General features: G+C 41.8%; 1 protein-coding gene across 1 annotated transcript in view; it reads left to right on the top strand.

Annotated features, from left to right (window-relative positions):
- LOC142663903 (neurotrypsin-like) overlaps window positions 1-26,244 on the top strand; it is a 59,097-nt gene extending 32,853 nt beyond the window's left edge. The window contains exons 9-15 of the mRNA XM_075842740.1: window positions 2,115-2,317; window positions 4,021-4,162; window positions 4,958-5,157; window positions 10,980-11,058; window positions 21,892-22,014; window positions 23,113-23,390; window positions 25,685-26,244. Coding sequence (XP_075698855.1) covers window positions 2,115-2,317; window positions 4,021-4,162; window positions 4,958-5,157; window positions 10,980-11,058; window positions 21,892-22,014; window positions 23,113-23,390; window positions 25,685-25,995 — 1,336 coding nt within the window. The 3' untranslated portion in view covers window positions 25,996-26,244. The remainder of the gene's footprint in view (window positions 1-2,114; window positions 2,318-4,020; window positions 4,163-4,957; window positions 5,158-10,979; window positions 11,059-21,891; window positions 22,015-23,112; window positions 23,391-25,684) is intronic.
- The last annotated feature ends 1,676 nt before the right edge of the window (window positions 26,245-27,920 follow it).

Below are 27,920 nucleotides of genomic sequence, written 5' to 3'. Positions count from 1 at the left end.
AAAACATTTCTGCACCTATAAACAAAGTTACAATTCTCAACACATCTAAATATAACTGTCACAAACACACACACACACACACACACACACACACACACATACACACACACACACACACACACACACACACACACCGTGCCCCCTGTAGATAGTGACCTACATAGAAGCCCCTGTAGATAGTGCCCACATATGGACTCCAGAGCTGCAAGGCAATAGTGCTAACCACTGAGCCACCGTGCTGCCCTACATATAGCTTCCCCTATAGTTAGTGCTCCACGTATAGCCCACCTCTGTATATAGTGTCTCACATATAGCTCCCCCTGTATATAGTGTCCCACATATAGCCCACCCCTGTAGACTGTGCACTACATATAGCCACCCTGTTGCTAGTGCCCCACAGGTAACCCACCCCTGTATATAGTGTCCCACATATAGACCCCCCTGTATATAGTGGCCCACATATAGACCCCCCTGTATATAGTGGCCCACATATGGACCCCCCCTGTATATAGTGGCCAACATATAGAGCCCCCTGTATATAATGGCCCACGTATAGAGCCCCCTGTATATAATGGCCCACACCCCCACATCTAGACCCCCCCTGTAGCTACTGCCCCACACATAGACCCCCTATATATAATAGCCCACATAAAGATGACCCCCCCCCCCACCACCCCCCACTATAGATAATGCCATTCACATTTTTATGAGGGAAAAAAAACAAAAACTTGCCATACTCACATTCTCCGGTTCCCACGCTGTTCACTGGCGATGCAGACATGCTCTCTTCTGAGCATGTCTGCAGGAGCTGAACGAGCGTCCTCCAATGACGCTGATTGGCGGGGCAGAATGACTTGCCCCGCCAATCAGCACCTTCCAAGCATGGAAGCGGCGCGATGATGTCATCGCGCCGCTAGCCAATCAGTGTCATTGTAAGGCACTGGATGGTCAGGCACGGAACATGCCCGGCCATTCAGTGCTAATACATGTATTTGGCTGCCGCTAGCACTGGGGCCCCCTCCGGTGCTAGCGACACCTACAGGCATGAGAGGGCCTGTGTAAGGCTCGGCGTCGCGGGCCCCACAGTAGCGACGCTACCGCTGTAGTAGCCATAACGCCTCAAGCCCCGGGCCCCGTAGCAGCCGCTACTGCTGCTACCGCGGTAGTTACGCCACTGATAATACTAGTGTCCTCTTATTTGGCAAAGAGGCCGTTGGGCCCCCTAAGCACCAAGGCCCGGGTGTGACAGCAACCCCTGCACCCCCTGTATTTATGCCCCTACGACCAGATGATCATAGCATGGAAAAATTATCACGACTATCCCACAGAAAGACACAGACAATCATTCTTTGCCAAAAAGTCTTGGTATTAATGTATTGGTAGTATAATGTTTGTAGGTAGTTCTACTGTACCAAAGGCAATGTCCTCCTGCATGCTTTCAGCAGGCCAACATTTGCCACCTCCCTTATTAGTTGTGTATTTTATTATTGCTTGTCTTTAAAAAGTGTTGCTATCTTTTTATTATTATTTTTTTAAATTGGTATATGCAGTTATAATAGTTACGACAAGAAACGGCAGGTCGACATGCACCGTTGGTGCAATACTGCTATTTAGGACTACAAGTGATGTAGTACAGTGGCTTTAATGCAACGACTGCTACATATGTACCCCCTATAACTTATACTTCTGCAACACCCAATTTTAAGGCTACGTTAGAATGGACTAATAAATGGATTTAGGATGGAAGATGAGATTTTAATTTATTTTTAAAAAAGTTTTTGTTCACACTTTAAAATGTTTTACTGTATATAACATGTTTGAAAATGTTTATATTGTGGGTATTATGTAGTTTTCTTGTCGTGGGTAGTTATCAGAGGTGTAGCTACAGGGGGTGCAGATATAGCAGTCGAACTCATAAGCTTTTCTGACGAATACAAAGACACCAGTATTATAAATCGCACATGGTAGGGGATTACCAGATTTTGCATTGGGGCCCAGGATCTTCAAGCTACGCCTCTGGCAGTTTTTGTTATGATTCAGCCTGACTAGATGTGTTGAGATACATGATAATTGATCTGACTAATATATTAACTCATTATCAAATACCCTTTTAGTGGTCCCTCCAGCTTGGCACCAAAGGCAGAGTTTGGACCTGGAGACGGGTTGATTTTTCTGGATGATGTGGCTTGTACAGGCACGGAGCGCTCTCTAGTGGAATGTTCACATAGTAGCTGGGGCCAGCACGACTGCTCTCATTCTGAAGATGTTGGCATCCGGTGCTCAAATGACAGCAATGACATCATTGAAACACCACCTGGTAATAACCTAGTTTATCTGAATCAGCCGGGCACACACTATAGAGTTTCTTTCTTATAAAACATACACATTGCCATGGAATTCATATTTCACCAGCGGAAATCTCTATATTTTTTGGCATGTTCCGGATTGCCAGGATTGCAGTTTACTGTATAATTATTTGTAGTATCATTAACATAAGATAGATAGATGTATACATAGCAGATGATCAAAATTTTACGGTATTAATATTATTGATTTATATAGCTTCAACATTTCCTGTAACGCGGAAATATAGTTTAGACTAGATACATTAGGTGAGAGCACTAGATTAGATTAAAATGATCTATTCATACTTCAATGCTAAATATTTATATAGATATCTTCTCCAACAAGGGAGGGGTGGGGATAAACAAGGTCCGCACATCCAATTTTTACAGTGATCTATTGCTGCTGAGCAAAAATATAAAAATTTAACAGGAGGTTCTTAGTACACATTTTGATCAAACTGTATAAATCTACTTGCAACTTCATAGCGACCTCTTTTAAGTGGGTCCCTACTCTATTAGATGTGGTAGAGAATTAGCCAACCAATGCCGCCGCACTTTATATAGATCTCTTCTATTGCACAAACATATACACTGACAAAAAATACAAATCTAGAAACCCTCAATAATATAACAATTCTTGGTTCCTGAAAATGGCAGATTAGGGCCCCATGCACACGAACGTGTTTTTGCGTCCGCAATTCCCTCGAAAATCCACGAGAGAATTGCGGACCCATTCATTTCTATGGGCCCATACACACTATCCGTGTTTTCACGGGTCCCCGCATGTCCGCAAATCCGTGCCGCACAAACTCAGGACATGTCTTATTACGGCCCGCAAATTCGATGCGGACATGCCCATAGAAGTCAATGGGCCCGTGGAAAATGCGGGTACACCTCCGTGTGTCAACCGCAGTTTGCGGATTTGCGGAAGTGTTGCTAGGCGACGACCGGGAATGAGTTCTGTCGTCATCCTGTTTTACCTAGGATTTATTTTTTTTTTTATGCGGATTACATACGGATGAACTGCGGATTACATACGGATGAACTGCGGAGGACATTACACGGAACACGGTCCTGGAATTTGCGGACCAGAAAAACACTACGGTCGTGTGCATGAGGCCTTAGGGTCCATGCATATGGCACGTCCATATGCTTGGCCCCTATAGGGCAGCACTCTGTATGTCGCTGTATGGTCCCTCTGTATGATCCCTCTGTACTGCGCCATACTCTCCTCTAGAAGCAATGATTTGATTATTCCACAATCTATCTTCTTATACGTTTTTTATAAATCTGTGAGAAAAAAAAACAACCCCTATGTGTATGAAGTTGGAGGCACACAGAGGTACTATACAGTATGGACCCACAGATTTTAATGAGCACCGTATTACAGATCCATACAACATGGATTTGTAATATGGTCATGTGCATGAAAAATACAGTCCGATACCGCACTATGTATGTTACTCTGTAAAGATGTACAAACTGCACCACTGTTGTTCTGAGTGGTACCATTTTCGTTCAGTATTTATGTATTATGAATTCAGTATTTGTTACGTATGAGTTCCATATGAGTTTTGCAAGCTATGGGTGCCTTCTTACAATCTGCACAACAGGGATAAGTAATGCAGCCATGCACATGAGCCATAAAGGGATTTTAATGTTGTGACATTTTTAGGGCCCCCTGTTCGGCTGATGGATGGGGAAAGTACCAAGGAAGGCAGGGTGGAGGTGTTCCTGAATGGAGAGTGGGGCAGCGTGTGCGATGATGGATGGACTGACAGGGATGCTGTTGTCGTATGTCGACAGCTAGGACACAGGTGAATATATCCTTCCTCTGTTCATACATGATAACTGCATGTTTTGTTACTTTTTTTTCTTCCGTTTATAATTCTCCTGCAATTCCAGAATTTTTGCACATCATATTTGAAACACAGTAGTAAAAATGTCCTATCTGGACTGAACTTATACAACTGTTTATTTTAATCGTTCATTGCTGAAAACTGGCCTGCCCTAAATGCCAAAATCCCATCTAAGATGATAGCGAGCATGCGCCCATCATGTATGGTCTGATACCTTTCCCTGCTACATCCAGGCCTCAAATCTAGTTACTGTGCATGCGCCGCTATGGTGACCCGTTGTGCGCACGCACCAGAACAGGACATCGTTGCGCAAGCACGGGCATTCGTGTGTGCTGGAGGGAGGCGAGTAGCTGTCAATCAAATGTAAGGAGGCGGGGTTAACTCGGAAAGGCTTGAGGAATGAAGATATGACTCTTTTATGCTCATTAGCATAGGCCACGGGAACATTAAAAATCTGAATACTAAAGGTACAGAGCCGACTAAGAAGATAATTATAGGTTACATAAAATTTATTTTTCACCCACTTCCGCCAGGTATTGCTGGTTTAATAGGTGAAATGCTGGTGACAGGTTCCCTTTAAGGGTTTCTGAAAAGTTGGGTAACAACCTCTGATACTACATTGGTGTCCACTAATGGTTGTCACCCAGAATTGTCCGTGTACAACCCAGCAAAACAGAACAAGTTACCACCATCTGACTGAAGTGCATATTTGGAAGTATGACATAAAGTGTGTCATGCATTTTTTTTTTTTAGGGGCCCTGCAAAGGCAAGAACGATGGCTTATTTTGGAGAAGGTCAAGGGCCAATTCACTTGGATAATGTAGAGTGCAATGGTACAGAAAACACATTAGCAGAATGCAAGAAGCAGGACAGTGGGATACACAACTGCTGGCACAGCGAAGATGCTGGAGTTATATGTGACTATGTAGAGAAGAAAATCAGTGGCCTCACAGGTATATTATATAAAGTATATTGTGGATTTATTTTCAATTATATAGCAAATTGTATTCAAATAACTCCGATGAAGCATGTAGCATTGTGGCTTGTCTACATTCTGCTGGGAACTAGTGTTTGAACCTGCCCTTGTATCAGTAAGCATAGCCTTTCTCTGGGATTTTAAATAACTCCGATGATTTATCCATTCATCCTATCATTAAGCAATATTTAGGACGCATAAAGGCTAGACTCTAAAAACAATATATGCCATACAATGACCAGCACCATGTCATACAACTCCAGAGTTGTGATGGTATCGTTTTTCATTGATTTCTATTGAGTTTGACAGATTGTAGTTAGTTTGATATAATGGTCAACTTATGGTGCTATATTATGGATATATTATCTCATCAGGACAACCCCTGTCCAAATGTCTTGTAAAGGCATATGGGTAACCCTACTCCATTAGCCAAAGTGGAGAGTCACTGCAGGGGAAATGTATGGTCAGATTGTGCTGAGCGCAGGGGGTTATAAAGCTTTTGCCGCATCAGCTTTAATATTGAAACGGGTTGTCATATTGAGACAACCGCCTTAAGTCATCCACACTTATCATTGAACGAATCAATACAATCCTATTGTTAAGTGCATCAGGTCCGTTTTTGCACGCTCGTCATCTTCCAGCTATTAATCAGAAGCTGGGGCTGTTGCTGAGACGACTGATGCGCAGATGATTCATCCGTGCAGGTTAGATGACCATACTGTTGTGAGCCACTAAGGCTCGTTTGGAGAGAGCGACCTGATTGGTCTGCCTCTTTTTTTAGAATCCCTGGCATCAACATTAGGGTGTCGGTAATAGCATATGAATGTGTTCTCAGTGTAGGATCACGTGTTACCAGCCTGGTCTTGTGTTTTTTCAGCAATGTCTTATATTTCCTCAGTCATAGTTTGCTTCAGTGTCTGGTCTTGTTTAGTTGTTCAGTTTTAGTCTGTCTCAATTGTTCCTTGTTCTACTTGCCTTGTTTCCCTGTGTTTTGGTTCTGTTAGTTTTGTTTTCATTGCCTCTGATTCCTAGTGTTTTCCTGGTGTTGTGTTAGGGACAGTGTCTGCAGATTAGGGACAGTGTCAGTGTGGGTTACCTGATGATTGTGTCACTGCTCATAGATAGATTCAGAGATAGATATAGGGCGAGCTAGAGTTATAGTCCGCTTGTTACCATCACCCCTCATTCGATTGTTACCAACAATCAACTGTTTCATTACCCATCATCAATTTGTTCCCATCATCTGTCTGACATCATCATCATCCGTTACCATCCCTATTTTCAATCGGTAGGTTCCTGTTTCTTGTCCTGTTGCCTTCTAGTATTGTGATCCGTTCTTTATATTTCCTTTTCCTCAGATAGTCCAGTTGGCTCACAATTCAGCCCTACTATAAGTCCTGGGGGTAACTGAGTAGCGGGAGACACTGCTAGTCCCCGGGACAGGGGATTGCTAGAGGTCAAGCCCATTTCTGCCATCTTGTGTCCAGCCGGTGTCATTACACCTATGGAGAGTGACTGCAATGTGAGATATATGCGGGTCCCACCTCTGGAACTCGCACCTATCTCTAGAACGGGATCCCCTAAACCCCGTTCCATATTTTTTTGCTCCCACTGCCTCCCGGCCACTTCCTGACTATATGGTCGGGAGTTGCGAAAACAGCGTAGTAATGAATGGCAGTTACGGAAGCAGCGTAGTATTCGAGATACGCTGTTTCCTTCTCCATTAAATCACACGAGTCAGTTGGAGCACTGAGGGGTAAAACGTGGTTTACGGGGCCCCGTTCTAAAGATAGGTGCTGGTCTCAGAGGTGGGATCCGCATCTATCTGACATTTATGATAAATCCTGTGGATATGTCATAAATGTCCCTGATAGAAAAATCCCTTTAAGTCAAACACTGGCCATATATTTCAGATATCTGTGATCCCGCTCATTTGACCGACAACTATTCCTTTTGACCCCACTATACATATACACGCTCGGCTTGTGCATGCGATCTCAGTAGGGAGAAGGCGTGAACAACAAACATGCCCGACCCTTCTATCGCCTGACATCTGCTGTTAGGGGAGAGTCAGGGCATTGCTATACACGTTAGATGGTGAAATCGGCGGGTTCAGCTGACATTATTCTGTATGGCCTCCTTTAGTCTTAATTTGTCTGTACATTTTAGATAGCATTACCCTGACATCTCCATAAATATTCATGCATGTCTGTTGCCATATAGATAAAGGGAAGTCATTTGGCTTTGCTTATCTCTCATGGCGAACAAAGGTTTGGGAATTTTTCAAAGTTTAAACATGCACAATCCTAGTTTCGCCAACAGCTGATGTCAGCGCACAGTTAAGTTTCCCCTGTACACATTAAACTGATATTGAATTCTGTAGATCTGCAAACTATTTTCTAATGTTTATTATCGTTAAACCCATTTTTACTCCACTAATGCTGATCATAATTTTTTTTTAATGGCAAGTCCATGTCAATCAGCACACTTGCTTCCTATACCTTAGAACAAGATTCAGGGCATCATGTACAGGTAAAGCACATGACTTTATTGTGTGTCACCTGTACAAGCGTGCATTCGAAAACCACGTTACAAAACCATGATAACACAGAGCGCGTTTTTCGCCGCAAAATTCTCAGTCTTGCACCACAGTACTGCAGCAGCCCAGAAAGATTGGCTGTGCACCGGAGAAGTTTTTACTGACTGCCCCTGTAGGTCAGCTGTAGTAACTGCAACCATTGGACATATGCTGCCTACAAAAATAAATATACAATTTATTGTATATATAATACTGCCAAACAGACACAAACTTCCATATCCTGTCACACCTAGGCCCTGGCCCACGAAGACCTATAGTTTGAATATGGCCCTGACCCCTAGAACCTCAATGAAAATAAAATAAAACTTGCCTCACTTTACTTACTTTAAAGTAAACATCAAGCGGATTTGAAACAGGAGTGTATAGAATAGGACAATTCAAGGCCCTCGGTTCGGATCCAGACTGTGGATGCCAGCTGTCTGGACCCCTGCACTCAATTGTATCTGCGCCTTAGGATGCATATACAATTGATCTGCCTCACTTATCGCTGGCGGGTGCAAGGATGCAGGCAGCATGATGATGTCATTGTACCACCTGCGCCATTCTGCTGGAGTAGGCCTGGTCAAAAGAGACCAGGTCGGCATCGCTGGATGGCAGTGTGTGAACAGGGACAGTTGAGTTTGTAGCTGTTTTGCACTTTCTACAGGGGGCAATGTGTGTGGCACTTTCTACAGGAGGATTTTTTGTGGCACTTGCTACAGGGGGCACTGTGTGTGTCATTTTCTACAGTGGGTGCTGTGCGGCACTATGTACAGGTGGCAATGTATGGTACTCTCTAGAGGGGGCACTGTGTGGCACTATCTACAAGTGGCATTTCGTGGCACTATTTACAGGGGTGCACTGTGTGACACTACAGGGGGCACTGTGTAGCACTATCAAGTTTGAGCACTGTGTGCCATTGTCTACAGGGGGCAATGTATGGCACTATCTACAGGGAACAGTGTGTGGCATTGTCTACAGGGGGCAGTGTGGGGCACTATCTACAGGTGGCAAATAAGCCTTGTAATTCTGCCACGGATCCACAGGTCGGATTTTCCAAAGGCAAATCTGACCTGTGTGAACATAGCCTTGCTATTGATGTTCGGCTCGGTCCCTCACCTGACGGAAAACGCATGTAAATGGACCGTCACTAAAAGTACTTGAGTACCCCTTACAAAGCGATTTAAAGATGAGATATTCAATAATCATATGAAGGTCACAATGTATCTTGGACAACATAATTAAATTGGCACATTGCTGTTTCATTTAGCTAGTCTATGTTAAGATGTTAATACGCGTAAGATTTTTTTTTCACATCTTAAAACTCATGTATGAATTACTTGGTAATGCCAATATAGTCCTAAATATTAGAATAAAAATGTAACCTCCAACTCCTTCAGATAATTGTCCTCTCCTTCTTCTCCCTTGATTAACAATGCTATAGAGATGTTTCCCTGGGATCCCAAACATTTCTAAGATGCAGCCTGTCAAAACATTGAATTGTGCATGTAGTGATGACCCTTTGCAGTGACTCCGAACATTCTCCTACTGAGAGGGGGGTGGACAATTTGAAGCGGGTTTAGAAACCCTTTTAATGAATATGTAACTAAGGCAACCTCTGAAGCAACATTTGCCATGAGAAATATTCTTTTGGGATTGAACATTGAAGTCAGCCTTTGCGGCTTCACACATTCCAACTATTTACACATTTTTATTGTGGTAAACCCAGCTACCACGCGTTTCTTTAAGAAACCATTGGGAATTGACAATATGAGGTGATCTGTTTTTTCCTGGTTAATCATGGCAGAGTAATTGGAGAAAATACCCAATTTAGCTGCTACATATGTAAATAATGGGGCTAATAAACATAAATATGGCTAATGTGAATAAGTCGGATATATGCACTTTGTCCCATAACATATATTTGACACCCCAAATAGAAGCTTTGGTTGGCACCATGCTCAATGAAGAAAAAATGAGGCACCAATAGTTGTGAGATCACATTCCATCCCTTTCATTGGTTGCATTACAGCGGACAGAGAAACAAAGAGAATAGACTGTGGATCTCCGTAATGTTGTGTGACACCCTGTCATGTGCTGATGATATAAAGTAGTGAATAACCCAGTTACAGCTATTGTTAGCTTAATCCCTTAGTATAATAACTCATGGTGGTTTAATGAGAGAGTTTCAAAATATAAAAATGGAATGTCAATTTTAGGCTTGTGTGCTATATGGGGAGAGTAGGCTGATTTCATGGAAACAATGGATGGATGGATCTATTAGTATTTTTTTGTAGTGTAGGAGGATTCCGGAGGACCCAGAGGAAACCCACTGATATGGGCAGTTATCATGAACCGACCATATAGGCTTTGTCTCCAAAATCTGAAAACGTCTCCAAATATCCTTAGGTATATTTTAATAGTAATTCCAGTCATAAGTAACACCAAGTAAAATAAAAGAAAATCCTAAATTTAGCTCCATTTTTTTCTTTCTTTCTTTTCCCTACTCCCATCATGCTGCTAAATACTGCATGTTGCTTGATTTTGCAAATAGAGTGGGGGAAGGGAAGTGACAACATGTTTGAGAAAATCTGTCTCAGAAAAGTGAGTGTCAGTTCGACAGTTAGCCAGACAAACTAGTAAAAATACTTTACTGTATTAATTACTGTGCTTTATGATTGTACAAGAATTGACGACTAGTTTTGATGCCCTATGTTGTATTCTATACAAGGCGACATGATGTTCAAATTAGTTAAAGGGGTTGTCTGGTTTGGAAAACCCATTCTGAGTTAAGTCTTTTATTTGGGACCTCGATCAATGAGCCGCAGCACAGAACATTTCTTTCTCTGGAAGACCTGGCACATACAGATATCCCTTTAATTTAATAGGCTCCATATAATGCTTTATTTGTTTTGTGGTGATAGTGCAGGAAAATGGAACACGTTCTGCTGGGTTACCCCACAGTTTACAGCTGATCGCTGGTGGTCCCGACAACTGGGCACATCATAATCATCTTATCATTGGAGAAACCTTCAACAAAAAATTATTGGCAGAGCAGGAAAACCTCTGTAAATTGACATGGCCTAGATTACGGTCTGTTTTCTCCCTTCAGTTCTGTTATATCATAACTAAAGAGCTATTTTAGAAACTTAGATTAAAAGAATATGCTATGACGTTTACATGTGTATTAATTAATTATACGTGTCTTGAATCTTGACTAGATGCTGTATCTGCCATGTGTGGCACAAGTCTAGTGTCCAGAAGAAAGAAGAGAATTGTCGGTGGAACCAAATCCATGAGGTATTAAATGTAACCCCCTGTGTAAAATAGGTGCCCTTTTATTTTCGACGAGAGTCTTTCCACCCCCTTGAAAGGCTTGACAGTTGCCAAAAAGACTGTGTCTAAAACATCTGTATGTGTTTATGTAATTCTTACAGCACTTCTGTACATGGAATAAATAGCTTTCATTTCATACTAAACATGGTCAAAATGAAGACTCAGTACATTGTAAGACGATGCTATGGTTGGATAATATAATAATTGGTTACTTGTATTCTCTCCATTTGGTGATGCATGTTACAATGTATTTTAATTCATCACATTATTACAATTAGATAAAATCTCGAATTGCTGTGGTGACATTTACTTGTTATTTTTTCCTAAACTGTTATGCTATTTTTCTTTTACAGCCTGGAGGCAATGTCTTTAGAATACACTAATTTATTTGTCCATAAATTATATACTGTGTACACACTGTGGATTGCTATTTAAAGAAAACTAATACAGCTCCTGATTATCAGATTTACAAAGCCGCCTCATTTGGGGCGCTGATGCACAGAGAGGCGTAATACAAGGACTGGGACCTCCCGCGGTAGATCAGGATTGGAGTTAAAGCTCCATAGGCTTGTACTATGCTCTAACTCCATTTCTGATATACCGCAGGAGGTCTGGGTGTTGCGTCCATATTACGGGCACAAAAAAATCATCTGTATTTTCAAAAAGGACTCTAGGTCTTCCCCGGGTAGTTATAGACCAGTAAGCTTAACATCCATCGTGGGGAAAATGTTTGAGGGGCTATTGAGGGACTATATACAGGATTATGTGACAAAAAATAGCATTATAAGTGACAGCCAGCACGGTTTTACTAAGGACAGAAGTTGTCAAACTAACCTAATCTGTTTTTATGAAGAGGTGAGCAGAAGCCTAGACAGAGGGGCCGCTGTGCATTTAGTGTTTTTGGACTTTGCAAAGGCATTTGACACTGTCCCTCATAGACGTCTAATGGGTAAATTAAGGACTATAGGTTTAGAAAATATAGTTTATAATTGGATTGAGAATTGGCTCAAGGACCGTATCCAGAGAGTTGTGGTCAATGATTCCTACTCTGAATGGTCCCAGGTTGAGGAAATGTCTCCCCTTTGCAGTTGAAGCCGAACCATGACACCAATTAATATCCCGGAAATTAAAATCTCCCATTATCACTACAGTACCAGCCTGTGCAGCCTGCTCCATCTCTTTATATAGCTGACCTTCCATCTCCTCAGTTATATAGGCTGGTCTATAGATTACACCAAAAGTAATTTTTTCAGTGTTTACCTCCCTTTCTAGTTCCACCAACAAGGTTTCAACCTCCTCACAGTATTCACCCACTATTGTCTCTTTCACACTCACCTTTGTTTTGTTCTGTGCAGGGAACTGCAGCACGGCCCCATTAACTTGAATGGAGCAGAATTGCCGTTCCTTTCACAGCAGGTGGCCGAGAGTGGCACTGTCAGTGCTAAACCAGCACTGTGGCCCCTTCATTCTCAGGATCAGTGGGGGATACCAGATACTGGACCTCCACCATTTAGAAAGTGATTCCAGCACTTTCTGTGATAGAAATAACCCTTGAATAAGCCACATAGATGGTATTTTCCTGATGGCAAATGTCGTCAATTAGCATCAAGTAGCCTCCGTTCTGTTAAAAATGTGTTTTTTTTGGGGGAGCAGTAAAATATTCCCTACTATACCTGATGCTCTGTTGTTTTTAAAATTGATATCAATGGAGAGAGGGATGAAAACCGAAAGCATCTGTTATGCGTTCCATTTAGAAAAGTTAAAAAAGTAAGCGTGACACTAATCTATAATTTTTCCACACTTTATAATTTCTGAATAGTGATCTTTTTACCCGGCATAAAGGTATTTTTTTAGATGGCCAACATTTACGGCAAATCCTGCTAGCATGAACAAAGCCTTAAAGGGAACCTGTCACCAGCATTTCACCTATTGAACTCTGCTCACCCTTCGCTGGCCGCTGATGTACAAAAGTTTATTGCCGTTATCCCCTCTTCTAAACTCCTCCGACTGTAAATAACGGTCTGCAAACATTTTGCACTTTTATGGTAATAATTAGTCAGTCTCCTTCGTTCCTCTTCCTATGCCCGACCACTGCCGAAAACAGGCGCGCCCTGAATGCCAAAATCTCATCTAAGATAGCGCGCATGCACGCGTCATGTGTGGCCAGACATCCATTCCCTGCTTCTTCCGGGCCTCAAATCTAGTTACTTCGCATGCGCCACTATGGTGTCCTGTTGTGCGCACGCACCAGATCAGGACATCGATGTGCAAGCATGAGATTTTGTGTATGCTGGGGGAAGGCGAGGAGCTGTCAATCAAAAGTAAGGAAGCGGGTTAAACAATGAAAGGCTTGAGGGATGAAGATATGATCTTTTTATTCTCATTAGCATACGGCACGGGAACACTAAATAATGGAATACTAAAGCTACTGAGCTACTTAGAAGATAATTATAGATTACAGAAAAAAAAATATTTCACCCACTTCCACCAGGTATTGCTGGTTTAATAGGTGAAATAACTGAACTTCCTGGATGACCTGCAATCTGTGGGGGTTATTTTTATCAGAACATGTTCTGTACAGATAAAGCAGAGCATGTTATGTACAGATACTGTACTAGCAGGGGTTGCTGGGAGATGTTGGCACAAAAGCCTGCATTATTGTCAATGTATCTCTGGATGACATCTGGTGAATCAGAATTGGCACAAGATAATTAGAGCAATGTAGATTATAAGAGACGTTAAGCCATCCACCAGCCTAGACCATCAGGGAAGCTGGCAGCGATCCCTCCACTACCGTTAATCAACATAGAATTCCAAAACTAGACTAAAATAGTTTTTCCTGTTTTTTAAACATGGATGTGTTGTTGTTTTGTATCAATAAACTTTTTATTAAGTTTTGAGAAATAGGAAATGCACAATGTACTCCAACATGGAGCATTCATGAAATAAAGAAATAAAGAAAAGTAAAATTACAATGAAATTTGCAATTAAAGACTGCAGATATATGTTACAACAGTAGACAGTTATAATCCAATATAAATAGCATGTAACCCAGCAAAAGGATTGTATGGCATTGAGAAATGGGAGGTTGTGGCCGGCCACTAGAGGGCGCTGTGAGGTTAGTACATCGACAGTGTTTTGTGTGTGGAGTGATATTCAAGAGAGGTCTAGTGAGGAAGTGTCTGGAGAGAGGTCTGAGAAGCACTGGACAGGAAGAGACAGAGACTGGACTGAGAGAGCTGTAGCAAGTAAGGAAGACATTGTGACTCAGATAACTGTAAAAGATAAAGAGCATTCTGGCCAGCAGCAGAGCATAAGTAATGTGAAGTATCAGACACGCATTTTCTGGAGTTCCAAGTTAAGGAGATCCGGCTGAGTTAAGAAGAGAGTGTTTAGAGCAAGAAGCTGAAGACGCCATTTTGAGCATAAGGTAACATAGAGCCATTAAGTGCCGGATCATCAGAGAGTGCATTGTATTACATTGCCGGACCTCAAAGATCACATTACACTAAACCTGGAAGCTAAGAGACTTTATTATCCTAAGGCACCGGATAAAGAGAACATATTTTAATCATTACGGATTATAAGAGACTGTGTTATATTGAAGTGCCGGATAAAAGCAGAGACTGTATTGTTCACCGAGCACCAGTTATATTTTGCCTAGAGCTCAAGTTTTTGACTGTTGTCATATTTTCTGCATGTTCAGTAAAGACAAAACGAATATAATCCCGGTGTCAGTAATTATTGTCCTTAAAGTCATATTACAACTTGGCGTAGTCGGCAGGATGGATGCAGATACAATGGACGAGACAACATTATCATCCAGTGTGACCCATCCAATGATACCGGTGGGAGCCCTCTTAAATCATTTGCCAAAGTTTAATGGATCTGATCTATTGTTGGAAGATTGGAGTGAACGGCTGGAAGGAGCGGCACGGCTCTGTAATGTCGCTCCACATTTAAAAGTAGAATTGGCGCTAAGTACCTTAGAAGGAGAAGCTAGGAAAACCGTTTTGTTACAGCCAGCACGACACCGACAAACCTTCGAACAAATTCGGCAGCTATTAGATGATGTGTATGGGGATACGTCCTCTGAGGGCATGATAAGGAAGCGATTCTTTGCCCGCCAGCAGAAAGAAGAAGAGACACTGGCGCAGTTTGCAAATGGATTACAGGAAATAATGGCAATGTTGCAACGTAAAGAAGAACAATCAGCCGGGTCCTTTACCAATGTACACGTAGTATTGCGGGATCAGTTTGTAATAGGTCTCAAGAATCCACCGTTAAGGAGAACTCTGAAGGAAAAGTTAAAGAAAGAACCAGATATGACGATTCATCAATTATTGACGGAAGCTATCGCATTGGAAAAAGAGGAATCGGCCAGCACTGATACGGTGGTCAGGCAAGCAGAAATTGTAACCAAGAAGAACCCCGACATGGAGGCAAGGATGGAGTCATTGGAAGGTGCCATGAGAGAGTTGAAAGCCGCTATTACTAATAAGCCTGACCCTGGAACTCCAGTTCGATACTCACAAGAGAGACAGTCGTTTGCAGATAGGAGGAATCAAGGTAGGAATGCTCCAGACCCTACCATCTGCTATAATTGTGGCCGAGCAGGACACATTGCTAGAAATTGCATGCGTTCTCACTATCAGAGCAATCGCAGGAATTTAAACTAGAACGACCTGTAGTTGAGGGGCAAACTACAGGGGAGTCCACGGATACATGCCCTGCGTTAGATGCTACAGATATAGTGGGGGAATGTCCCGTCGTCGTAGCAAAATTCAATGGCGTTGAGTTGTCATGTTTAATCGATACTGGATCTCAAGTGACCACTATGGATAAAGTTGTGTTTGAAACTTATTTCCCTTCCTTGTTATGTGAGAAGAGTGACACTTGGATAAGACTCAAGGCAGCTAATAGTTTACCTATCCCTATCCTGGGAGTTATACAAATGGACATTTCAATATGGAATCGTGATTTGAACAAAAAGGGGGTTATCAGAGTAGAAAAAGCTATGGACTCTGAAATTCCCGTGATTCTAGGAATGAATATATTGCGGGACTTAGATGGAGTAATGTCACAAGAGCTGGGCCCAAAATACTGGAAACAAATACCCACTCAACGACCTTCTCAAATGGCTTTACAGCGCACTTTAAAACATTGTCGCATTAATGGAGAACTGTTAAATTGGCCTGGAAGGGTAGGACTGGTTAAAATACCAGCCTCTCGAAGTATACAAGTACCAGCAGGCCATGAAATGTTGTTACCCTTGCCGGTGGGTACTAATAAAGTGTTAAAGGGCACCACTGTGTTAATTGAATCAGCTCTGCAGAAAGAAGGAGTAGCCGTGGCCCGGTCGATATGCAAGGTACAGGCTGGACAAGTATTATTACGAGTGGTTAATATCACGAAACAAAATGTAACCTTATTTCCCCGGGAACTAGTAGCTGAAGTGTTTCCGGTGAGGGAGGAACAGGTGGAAAGCCGTTCAGATTGGCAAGTGAGTTATCCTTGTGAAAGTGTAGCTGTGGTTACAGTGTGTCGAGCCACCACTCAAGCTAATGACACCATTGGGAGGCGATTACTGGAGCAAATACCTTTAGAAGGAACGGATTTGACTACCAGACAAATAGATGAAGTGGCGGGAGTGTTAGGAGAGCACTCCAAGGCTTTTTCCAAGAATGAAGCAGACTTTGGGTTGACAACAACTTTAGAACATGAAATACATACGGGAAATGCTCACCCGGTACGAGAACGATACCGTACCATTCCGCCCGCTTTTTATCAAGAAGCCAAAGTGTTGCTAAAACGCATGCTAGACAGTCATGTTATCCGACCCAGTAAAAGTCCATGGGCTTCTCCCATAGTATTAGTAAAGAAGAAAGATGGAAGCTTGCGGTTCTGTGTAGATTACCGGCGATTGAATGCCTGCACCGTCAGAGATGCATACCCTTTACCACGAATAGAAGACTCTTTGCTGGCTTTGGGTAAGGCCAAATACTTCTCTACCCTGGATTTGGCCAGTGGGTACTGGCAAGTACCAGTTGCAGAAGAAGATCGAGAAAAGACTGCATTCATCACCCCTATGGGGTTATACGAATTTTTGAGAATGCCGTTCGGTCTAACCAATGCACCAGCTACATTTCAGCGCTTGATGGAAGTTTGTTTGGGAGATTTAAACTTTGAATGTTTGCTCATCTACCTAGATGACATCATTATCTTCTCAGCCACTTTCACAGAACATTTGGAAAGATTGAAAGTGGTACTTACGCGTATCGAAGAACATGGTCTAAAACTAAAACCGGGCAAATGTCACTTGTTTAAAGAAAGAATTGAGTACCTGGGACACGTGGTTACTAGAGACGGTGTACAACCAATGGATGCCAAAGTACGAGCCGTGCAACAATGGCCGGTACCAAAGACAGTAACAGAGCTTAGAAGTTTCCTAGGACTGATTGGATATTACAGACGGTTCATACAGAATTTTGCTAAGGTGGCTGCTCCCCTATATGTGTTACTGAATGGAACCAAACCGGGAGTCGATCATAAGAGAAGTATCACTTGGGGAATAGAGGCTGAACAAGCCTTCCAAGAGTTAAAAAGACGACTAACTGGTGCTCCTGTCTTGGCGTATGCAGATTACTCTCTACCATTTGTTTTGTGTACCGATGGAAGTTTAAAAGGATTAGGAGCTGTTCTTTCTCAAGTGCAGAATGGACGGGAACGTGTCATTGCTTATGCCAGTCGGACGCTGAGAGATGGGGAAAAGAATCCGGACAACTATAGCTCATTCCGGTTGGAACTTTTGGCAGTCGTATGGGCGGTTACCGAGCGATTTGCAGATATCTTGCTGGGCGCAGAGTGTGTGTTATGGACTGACAATAATCCATTGGTTCATTTAGACTCGGCCAAATTGGGTGCTATGGAGCAACGTTGGCGAGCACGACTTAGCAAATTTAAATTTACTGTGAAGTACCGCCCAGGACGAGCTAATGGGAATGCAGATGCCCTGTCCCGTAATCCAGTAGATTTGCCTGAAGGACTGACTGAAGAGGAGTTAGAGGAAACAGAGACTCCTAATTTCCTTGCCAATGAAGTACATGATCAGATGCCAGGTGAGAATATTCAAAGTGCTCCGGTGCATACTGTGGAGCCCATAAGAGAAACCATCGATCAATGGACTGCTGAAGAATGGAAGAAACAGCAGTTGCAAGATATTCAAATTCGGACTGTAAGAAGATGGGTGCTAGAGAGATACCGACCCAATCAACGAGAGCGATTGCGATTGTCTGGAGTGGGACAGAGAATATATCGCCAACGAGATAGATTGGCAGTAAAACAAGGGATATTGTACAGCCGAGTATTCCTACCGACCATGGAAGGACCCGTCTGGCAAGCTGTGTTGCCGGAGCGAGAGTTAGAAAGTACGGTTAAGTGGATGCATGAGAAAAAGGGGCATTATGGTCCTGAAAAGACTTTCCGTTGGTTGCAACAATTCTACTATCATCCTTTGCTGTTTGCAGTGGCACAGAAAGTGTGTCAGAACTGTAGAAATTGCACCCTGGCCAGAGCGGCTGAACAACAAGCTCCGGTGGGGCATATACAGACGCATTATCCATTACAGTTGGTCATGATGGACTATTTGACAGTAGATGAGTCTTTACAAGGGTACAGATATTTATTGGTTGTGATAGACCACTTCACCAAATTCACAGTGGCCGTACCTACCAGAGATCAAACGGCTGAATCTGCGGCACAGGGATTGTGGACTCATTTCATCTTACCCTATGGATGTCCTTCACAGCTTCACTCTGATCAAGGAGCTTGTTTTGAGGGGCGAGTAATAGAAGAATTATGCAGATTGTACCAGATTAAAAAGACCCGCACGACCCCGTATCACCCTCAGGGGAACGGGGCCTGTGAAAGGATGAATCGGACCATATTGCAGTTGTTGCGAACACTGGAGAAACAAAAAAAAGAGAGATGGCCTGACTACATTGCAGAATTAATCTGGATCTATAATAACACTGTACATGCCACTACTGGATATTCTCCTTTTCTGTTAATGTTCGGAAGAAATGGACGATGTCCCCTAAATTTAATGATGCCTATCCCGGAAGAACAAGAAGAGTGGATTCCGCAGACCTGGATGTGGGGTCATCGACGCAAGGTACAAGAAATGTATAATTTAGTGGCGCAGAGACTGGGGCCTCATGATCTTACAGTAAATCAGAAATTGAAGGAACTACCTTTGCAAGTGGGTGATAGAGTAATCGTGCGAAACCAGGGTGCAAGAAGAGCAGGAAAGCTGCAATGGAAGTGGGAAACCTTGGCGTATGAGGTGGTGCGTCAGCCCAATCCATATATTCCTGTATTTGTGATCAAGCCGGAGGGTAGTAGTGGCCCTTTGAAAACCGTACACAGAAATATGCTGAGACCCTGCACATTTATAAGTCGTGAACCAGAAGCAAACACTAGAGATCCTCCTGTTGCAACACCCGTTCCCATAGATGAAGGTTGGTGGAGTCCGCCGGTTCAAGTACCAGAGAGACAAGAAAGTACCAGTGAAGTACAAGAAGAGAATGTTACTCCTGTGGAAGAAGAGTTGTCACAGGTACGTCATTCTCAGCGATCCAATTTTGGAAGACTTCCTTCTAGGTTTGAAGGATTTGTGACGCCACAGCAAGTTGCCGGGACGGCAACTGATAAACCTGGGGGAAAAGATGTAACCCAGCAAAAGGATTGTATGGCATTGAGAAATGGGAGGTTGTGGCCGGCCACTAGAGGGCGCTGTGAGGTTAGTACATCGACAGTGTTTTGTGTGTGGAGTGATATTCAAGAGAGGTCTAGTGAGGAAGTGTCTGGAGAGAGGTCTGAGAAGCACTGGACAGGAAGAGACAGAGACTGGACTGAGAGAGCTGTAGCAAGTAAGGAAGACATTGTGACTCAGATAACTGTAAAAGATAAAGAGCATTCTGGCCAGCAGCAGAGCATAAGTAATGTGAAGTATCAGACACGCATTTTCTGGAGTTCCAAGTTAAGGAGATCCGGCTGAGTTAAGAAGAGAGTGTTTAGAGCAAGAAGCTGAAGACGCCATTTTGAGCATAAGGTAACATAGAGCCATTAAGTGCCGGATCATCAGAGAGTGCATTGTATTACATTGCCGGACCTCAAAGATCACATTACACTAAACCTGGAAGCTAAGAGACTTTATTATCCTAAGGCACCGGATAAAGAGAACATATTTTAATCATTACGGATTATAAGAGACTGTGTTATATTGAAGTGCCGGATAAAAGCAGAGACTGTATTGTTCACCGAGCACCAGTTATATTTTGCCTAGAGCTCAAGTTTTTGACTGTTGTCATATTTTCTGCATGTTCAGTAAAGACAAAACGAATATAATCCCGGTGTCAGTAATTATTGTCCTTAAAGTCATATTACAAGCATACAAATGAAAATGATGACTTAACCAAAGTTTCGTGGGGAGCTTTAAATAAAGACAATACCCGAACCGGGTATGAGCTATAAATACTAGAGGAGGATTGTGGGCAGTGGAGAGAGGCTATATGGGTAGAGCTATTGTTCTTATACAACGTCCAATAATGCCACTGAAGATTAAATCTATCTAAAGCATGTGCTCTAATAGCCCAGGCTTTTTCCATCTGGTACGAGAAATTAATCTGGTTTAATAGTTCCGCCTCTGAGATTGCGTCAGCGCATTTCCATTTACGGGCAATCATGAGTCTTGCGGCCTAGAGAATATGACAAACATGGGATGTGTTTTATAGTCCAATGCCTCCTCTAAAAATTATAGTATTAGTAGTAGTAATATTTTTTTTTTTATATGACGTCTAATGAAAGATACAATATAATTACAAAGCGATGTATTTCTCATCCATTCGGAAGGAATTGCTTAGACACTTTCTTATGGCAATGAGTTAAATAATTCCTAGACTTTGGAGATCTCTCGCACCACCTACCGGAGATCAATCAGCTGACTCAGATACCCAGATACCTATTCCTTTCAGCTCACCTGGCTCCCCTTGTTCTCTTTCAGGAGCTATTTTAGGATCCATTCCTGGATAATGGAAATTTAACTCTTCTGTTACCTTAATTTAATGTGCTCGGGATTTAGAAAATCCTGAGTTTATCGATATTACCATTTCTGCTGTCCACTCCGTTCCTTTTTTATCCATTACCTATTCCTATTCCTCCTCCCCTTATTCCCCTATGTTTCGTGTTTGGTATTTTCTTTAAGTGTTCTGTAAGGTCCCATGCACACGACCGTAAAAAATCTCCGTAATTGCGTACCATAATACGGTTCTTAATTACGGACCCACCCAGTTCTATTGGCCGCGCACAACTTACCGTATTGCTACGGATAGGTGTCCGTGCCGTAGAACTGTGCCGAAAATTATGGAGCATGTCCTACTTTTCGATTTGTATTAGCCATGCTCCCATACTTTGTATGGGAGCACGGCCCAAAAATGCATCCCGTGGCCGGCCGTGCTCGCAATCGTGGGCCGTGATTACGGGCACGGCTGTGTCCATGAGGCGTTCAGAATGATAGTTTCTGTATAATGTTCTCATACAAGAAAGGAACTTAGATATTCAAATTTGGTGCAAAACTTTATTTACCGTTGTATTTTTTGTACAACATTGCCTTGTTTTACATTGATGTTCATCTTGTACTCATTACTTTAATGTGTCTGCTTTGAACAATTCTTAAATAAACTTATAATGAACCATAAAAGTGATTATATTTAATTATTTTACCATTTCTTCCTGCAGGGGTGGCTGGCCGTGGCAGGCATCGCTGCGGCTCAAGGGATTCCGCAAAGAAACACGTCTACTATGTGGAGCTACACTTATTAGCAGTTGCTGGGCTCTAACAGCTGCTCACTGTTTTAAGAGGTTAGAGAGTTGTGCCTGTATTTATTATGCACGCAAAGTAGGTATGTACTCGGGGCAGCAAAAAGTGGACTCATGTCCTTAGGAATGGTGTCTGAGCTTAGAGAAATGTGATGAAGTCCTACTAAAAAAAAAAAGACCAAGGCTATAATGTCTGAAAAGTTAGGAAGCAGCCCAACTGTCCAGTTTGCATAATATTTTTGGGTGTTGTCATAAAAAAAATGGTGCAATGCAAATAGGAAGGTATTGCATCATTTGTAGGATGCATTAAAACTTTGCGAGAGAAACAAGTGGGCTTTGTGCTAAAGAATGCTCGTTGCCGATAATTGCCCTGTGTAAACAGGGCAGCGATCAGCGGATGAACGAGCAAACACTCAATCATCTGCTGGTCGTATCGTTTTAAGAAAGTAAAATATTAGCGCTGTCGGCAGCTCATCTCCCGGTGTAAACAGGGAGACGCGCTGCCGACATGATAACGTAATGGGGACGAGTGATCGGAGTAACAACTGCTCGTCCCCATCCATAGCTCCGTGTGACTGGAGCAAACAAGCGCCAATCAATGATATCTCATAATAGGGCCTTCAATCATCGCTTGGACTGTAACTAACTCTGCTAAGACCTCACACCAGCAATGATCCGCCAGCTGAAAAAATAAAAGATATGCTCACATGTTTCCATCTCTTTTATATGTGTGGGTTGGGAGTGCCAGGGCACCAGGACTCTACTGATGTCATGACAAACTGGTGTGCAGCCCTGGGTAGAATGCAAACACATACTTCTCATGCTTCTTCTACATAGTTTAATTAGATGGGTAGTGCCAAACAGTGGTAACAGTACCAAATCACGATGCTACACAAAGAAACCAAGAATACTAACACTGCCAATATGTTTCATGCTATAATGTGATGCAGCACAATAAGACTTTGCAGCCGGGACCACCCAAATCAACAGGCATTGCTACATCTGGCCTACCCTAGTACCATGGCAAAGCTTCTGTTTACCTATGATTACATAGTCATTATGCACAGCCATTGCAGATATTTGTAAAGATATGATACTATGATATATAATGCTTCGTTCATTTTTATATATGGTTTCCAGGTTTGGTGACAAGGCTCACAAATACTCACTGAGAGTCGGTGATTACCACATTGGAGTAGAAGATGATTTTGAGCGTGAGCTGCCAGTGCAGAAGATTGTTGTACATAAGAAGTACCACAATGGCAGCAATGACAATGACATTGCATTGGTCAGATTACAGGGAAAGGAAGATCATTGCATGTCATTTAGTTATCACGTCCTGCCAATATGTCTTCCAGAAAGAAAGGGGTCATCTGTGTACAAGAAGCTTTGCTTCATTTCTGGATGGGGCGACACAGGTATTTCTATCTGTTGTATGATTATTATATCTATACCTTATTACTGTATGTTATATCATATATATATATATATATATATATATATATATATATATATATATATATATATATATTACCTTATCCATGGAGCATATATGAATGTTATACACAGGAATTACATTTAGTCATTGACCACTATGGTAGCAGTTTATAAATGTATATACAAAACAGAGTCAAAGTCCACTTTTTTGGTGACCGGTTGCTACATTCACATAGTTTTTGGTCAGTTTACTAATGTTTGCTGCAACACTGATATCTATTCAGGATCATTGTTTGGTGTAGCTCCAAATAACCAACAATTCTGACTTTAAGATCCTAGTATTTGAATAAGAGTTTAATGGTTATGTTTTTTAAAGATCACGCTATAGGGAAAAAGGAAACAAAGCGCACATAGTGCATGAGCCTGTATTAGGTGAGAACAAAAGGAAAAAAGTGGTCAATTGTGCTGACCTGATGTTGTTATGCTCGGAGCATAACATCCCAAGGTGCGTGTCCAAGTTAGACTTAGGTAGAGACAGTTGCAGCCCAAATTCCGGTTTGAAGATTGGTAAAAATCCACTATGTAGATCCAGGAGATAGGGAGATAAAAAATGGAATATCCGAGGGTGCAGCTGTACTGGAAATTGCTTTTATTTGTACAACAACAACAACAATGTGTTTCAAGGCCGTACCGGCCTCTTCGTCAGGTTAGGTACAAGTGTTAGGTCTATTCATGATGACTGTGCATTTATAGCTGGCCTAGGAATCAGTACCGGGTTAGGTTACAGGTCAAAGGTCAAAGGTCAATTGTGTAAGCAAGGTACGGCAGTGAGGTATAAAAATTATTCATTTAAAAACAAAACAGTTTTTCATTCATATTAGAGGTATAGACAAAGATACAAAACAAGGATCGTAGGTTCAAAAATATGAATAAGCATTTTTTACAGAATGATAATAATATAAAAATAATAATAATAAATAATGATTAAAAAACATTAATGACAATATTGACAATAATGATTAAAAAACATTAATGATTAAAAAATGATTAAAAGAGGCTCTGTCACCAGATTTTCAAACCCCTATCTCGTATTGCAGCAGATCGGCGCTGCAATGTAGATTACAGTAACGTTTTTCTTTTTCAAAAATGAGCATTTTTGGCCAAGTTATGAGCCTTTCTTAAGTACAACTGGGCGTGTTTAAAGTTAAGTCCAAGTGGGCGTGTATTGTGTGTGTACATCTGGGCGTTTTTACTTGTTTTACTAGCTGGGCGTTGTGAATGGAAGTGTATGATGCTGACGAATCAGCATCATCCACTTCTCTTCGTTAACACCTAGCTTCTGGCAGTTCAGACACACAGCGTGTTCTCGAGAGATCACGCTGTGACGTCACTTCCTGCCCCAGGTCCTGCATCGTGTCGGACGAGCGAGGACACATCGGCACCAGGCGACAGTTGATTCTGCAGCATAAATATAAAAATGCTCATAACTTGGCCAAAAATGCTCGTTTTAAAAAAAAAAAAACGTTACTGTAATCTACATTGCAGCGCCTATCTGCTGCAATACGAGATAGGGGTTTGAAAATCTGGTGACAGAGCCTCTTTAAGTATTTATCTGAGCATATCCAGACTCCTACCTAAACTAAGGGTGATGTGAGCATAAATCTTTAGTGTAAATTGTATGCAATACGTAACCCAAAGTATGAGGATACCCAGTCACACCTTTTGTTAACAGATGCATAAAATCAAGTATGCAGCCGTGCAATCCCCATAGACAAAATCTCCACTCAGCTGCAAGTTATTTAGATGTTTGGGTTGGAAGAACTTGACTGTCCCATACAGAGCCCTATCCTCAATTCTATTTACAAGCTTTGGGATGAATTGCAAGCCAGAATTTACTGCCCAACAATGACCGAATGACATCACTAATGATCTTATGGCTGATGTTTTTTTTTGCAAATCCCTGCAAAAAATCCAGTGATGATTAAAAAACACACATACAGTATGTATGCGATATTCAGTGCTCGTGTATTTTTGGCCATGTAGTGCACATGCAGAGATATATGGCTCCAATTTTCATAATTTTCCCATTAAGATTTTTAAATAATTGCCACATTGATGGCTCCATATGGTAATTTCTTAAACGCTAAAGTATGAATGATGTGAATTGGACAGAGCGTCTAACAGATATAATTTACAAAAGGGGTCAGTCTGGTGACAGACTCACTTTAAAAGTTTAAATATATCTTTTACTAATAATGTCACTTTCATGTCATAGGTACCTCCTATTCCAAGACACTTCTGGAGGGTGCAGTTCCAATCCTTCCTAAAGAGAAATGTATATTTCGTTACAAAGGGAAGTTTACTAATAGGATGATCTGTGCCGGAAATTTGTCTGAAGATAATCGAGTAGATAGTTGTCAAGGAGACAGTGGAGGTCCTCTCATGTGCCAAAATGCCAATGGACAATGGGTAATAGTAGGAATAACTTCTTGGGGCTATGGATGTGGTCGAAAGGAATATCCTGGAGTATATACCAAGGTCACCAGATTTATCCCTTGGATCAAGAGAGTTACGAAGCTGAATTGAGACTAAAACTAAAATACAATCTTCATTCATTGTGAATTATATGACTCGTGTTGAAAACACAAAACTTTTTACCATGAGATTCATCTTGGAACAATATGTGTTCTACAACATGCCTTAATTCCATGTATAGCCCTTTAATGTATAAAGAAACAAAGCTGTGAAATGTCTCCATGTTGAGTCTTTGTAACTGTAATAAAAATATTGTGTGCAGTCCTACATTTCCCTGCTATGATACCTACCAGGATCGCAATAAAGAAAACTTTTTTCATAAGAACTTCGGGTGAGTGCCGCTTCTAAAATTTAATTTGGAGTATGATTTTCACAGGGATAAGATTTTCATGACAACATCACATACCTAGGACTGTAATCTGGGCAGCAAACACTTTAAAGCAGGTTCTATGGCAGCCATATGGTTCACCTAAATTAAAAAGTTATCCACATCATTTAACTTTTACAAAAACCTGATTTATTTGTAAGTATAAAATAGTGAAAAGTATGGTATCATTGGAGGGTATGTGCATTATTGAGACATGGCGCAGCTTGCATTTTTATGGAAGGGTTGGGAGATGTCACTGTCAACGAAGCAAGAGTCTGCCCGACAGCTATTTATTGTATATGGCCACCATTAGGGTTCACACACGGCAGATTTGTTGCAGCAATTTCTGAGACTTTCCCATTCATCTGAATGGGGTTTGCAGAACTCCATACGCATATTGAAGAAACAACCAAATTCGGATTTATGGAAATGATTTTCAGTTGTAGAAATTTCTGCAACAAATCTGCGGCAAGTGAAGATACCCTTAGGCTGTGTATCCATAGACGTTCTAACTTGACAACTGAACTGGTCAGCCAAAGAAAATTGTGTTTAGGTTGCAAAAACAAAAGGTCAGAGATCTGGCGCAAGGCACATCAGGATTATAGACTTCTTAATCAGATGATCTGATGAAAGGACTGGTACGTTCTTGAATCGTGTTATCTCAATAAAACCCTTAAAACGACTAAGTCTGATATTCTGATGAGCCTGGCGCCAGATTACTGAACTGCTTCTTTGAAACCTATACACAACCTATTCCCCTCCAGTGGAAATTTATCCAAAGGGGTAGCGGAGGAGTGCAATATTGCAAGCCCCATTTCAGTCAGAGATGTCATATTTTTCTTAAAGTAAATTTAGGTGAAAGACATTTTAAAAAAAGTAATACAACCAGGCTTATTATGTCTCAAGTAAAAAAAAATAATGACAGACCTATTAGGAAACCTATAAGATACTTAAAGGTAAACATCTCAGTGAGGGCTATTACAAAAATGCCAAGGATGTGGTCACGTGGTGGCCAATCAGACTGGGAGACGCCATAACTTACATACACCACATAGTGAATAGGCAACAATAAATGGGGATTTGGTGTGCCATGCACCCAATAAGATGTTAAATGTGAACCTACCCCATCTCCAGTAAGCCCTTTATCCTATTAGAAAACTTAAGCTGGCCATACATTAGGGATTTCAGAGGGCTGTTTTCTGAACAAATTGTTGATGCTTGGTCTATGATGATGGTCGTTTTGGACAACAAAGCCATAAGTTAGTACAACATATCACCAATCAATCTCTGCCTTGATCTGTTGCCTGGTCTGGGTTTCCATTGATGGGATGCAGATCTGTCGTTTGGCATGAATGACTGCACTCGACAATAATTACAAAAATCCAACAGGGTAAATGAACTTTTCCACCGATATCTGCCTTTGGTCAGCATTTGTTACTTTTGTTCTTGTCAGGTAAAGTCACTGACGGTTAGTACAAAATACTCTATATTAGCCTTTTTGGCTGACCAAAATTTCTAGTGTGTGGCCAGCTTAAAGAGCTTAAAAACCCAGCACTTCGTTAACGTTTCTGTGGTACTTACAGCAGAGCAAAGCGTAATCTCCCTGTAA

The sequence above is a fragment of the Rhinoderma darwinii genome, chromosome 11 (assembly GCF_050947455.1).
Source record: "Rhinoderma darwinii isolate aRhiDar2 chromosome 11, aRhiDar2.hap1, whole genome shotgun sequence".
NCBI lineage: Eukaryota > Metazoa > Chordata > Amphibia > Anura > Rhinodermatidae > Rhinoderma > Rhinoderma darwinii.
The sequence above is the reverse complement of the archived record's forward strand: the minus strand, read 5'-3'. Positions and strand labels throughout refer to the sequence as shown.